At 57.2% G+C, this 1,327-nt stretch overlaps 1 protein-coding gene across 1 annotated transcript in view; it reads right to left on the minus strand.

Moving 5' to 3' along the window:
* Positions 1-957, minus strand: part of LOC144754022 (barH-like 1 homeobox protein) — a 34,841-nt gene extending 33,884 nt beyond the window's left edge. Inside the window, exon 1 of the mRNA XM_078641536.1 lies at positions 489-957. Within this exon, the coding sequence (XP_078497662.1) occupies positions 489-957 (469 nt within the window). The remainder of the gene's footprint in view (positions 1-488) is intronic.
* Positions 958-1,327: the final 370 nt, after the last annotated feature.

Consider the following 1,327-nt stretch of genomic DNA (forward strand, 5'->3'; position numbering starts at 1 on the left):
GGTACACCCCCTGTACCTCTTCACCTCCCTACTCCGAGTAGGACAAGGAGTTCCCCCTTCCCTTATTTATTTATTTATTTATTTATTTATTTATTTATTTATTTATTTATTTATTTATTTATTTATTTACTTATTTCAAAGGTTTTATATAGCGCTACTGGACCCAAGAGTATCATAGCGCTTTACAAGGATGGTGAACATAATGAGATAAAATTAACAATTGATCGAAAAAGAGTTACAGTATGATAATGCATTCAACAGGGTTAAGGGGGCAAAGAAACAGAGAGAGATAAAATTAAGTGGAAAAATGAATATTAAAAGTTAGGAGAGAGAGGGGGGTGAAGAGAGGGGGAGTGAGAGAATGAAGGGATTGAGAGGGGGTGGGAAGAGGAGTGGACAAGGGAAGAGAAAGGAGTGAACATGGTCAGTGTCGGTACCCCCTTCACTACGGGTAGGACGAGGAGCCCTCGCCCGGGTGCCCTCCTCACCTCTGTACTCGGAGTCGGACGAGGCGTTGCTCCCCCCTCGCTCCAGCTTCTCCCTGAAGTCCTCGCCCCCCCTGCTGACCAGGCTGCACCGGCCCGGCTCCTGGGCGGGCTGCCCGTTGCTGGAGTAGGGGGCGCAGGCAGCCAGGGGCTTACAGTCCGCCAGAATGTCTCTGATAAGGAAGGACGAGGTGGTGATTGTCCTGGACTGAGAGGGGGCAGACAGGGGGGCCCCTCCGGGGGCCCGAGGACAGTCCATGCCCAGGGCGCTGCCGTGCCGGTGTTCCCCCGCCTCCATGCACTCCCTTCCCGGGGAGGAGGAGGGCGAACAGCCGCTGCTTTCGTCTGAGTCGGGGCTCAGCTCCAGGGGGGACCTGCACTCCCCCATCAGGGTGTCCCCCTTGCCCCCAGCCGGGCTCCCGGGCCTGTGGGACAGGATAGAGTCAATGCCAAAGCCGGTGGCCCCTTCCATGCTGCTGGCGTGTCAGGGCAGGGGTCATTGGGCCCACGAGTCCTTGTAGGGCGCGGTGTGTGTGGCAGGGCTAAGAATCCGTGCCAGTGTCCTTCATGGCACAGGGCGGCTCTTCCCGCTTCGAAGCTGCAGGCCCAGTCACTCCAGGACCATGAGAGACGGTGTGCTGGGGTCCGAGGCGTCCACAGGGTACAGAAGGGTGGTGTCCTTACAGAGTCTACCCCTGGAGCCTGTCCCTGACCGGAGCAGGGGCGAGGCCTGGGCGCCTTCCTGGAGCCGGTGATGCCACAGAGAGGCAACTTGGACGAGGTGATGCTGAACCGGTCCAGACTGGAAGAAGCGAGCTGAGCTGGAACACGTCCAGGGGCCA

This window comes from Lissotriton helveticus, chromosome 5_1, assembly GCF_964261635.1.
Source record: "Lissotriton helveticus chromosome 5_1, aLisHel1.1, whole genome shotgun sequence".
Lineage (NCBI taxonomy): Eukaryota > Metazoa > Chordata > Amphibia > Caudata > Salamandridae > Lissotriton > Lissotriton helveticus.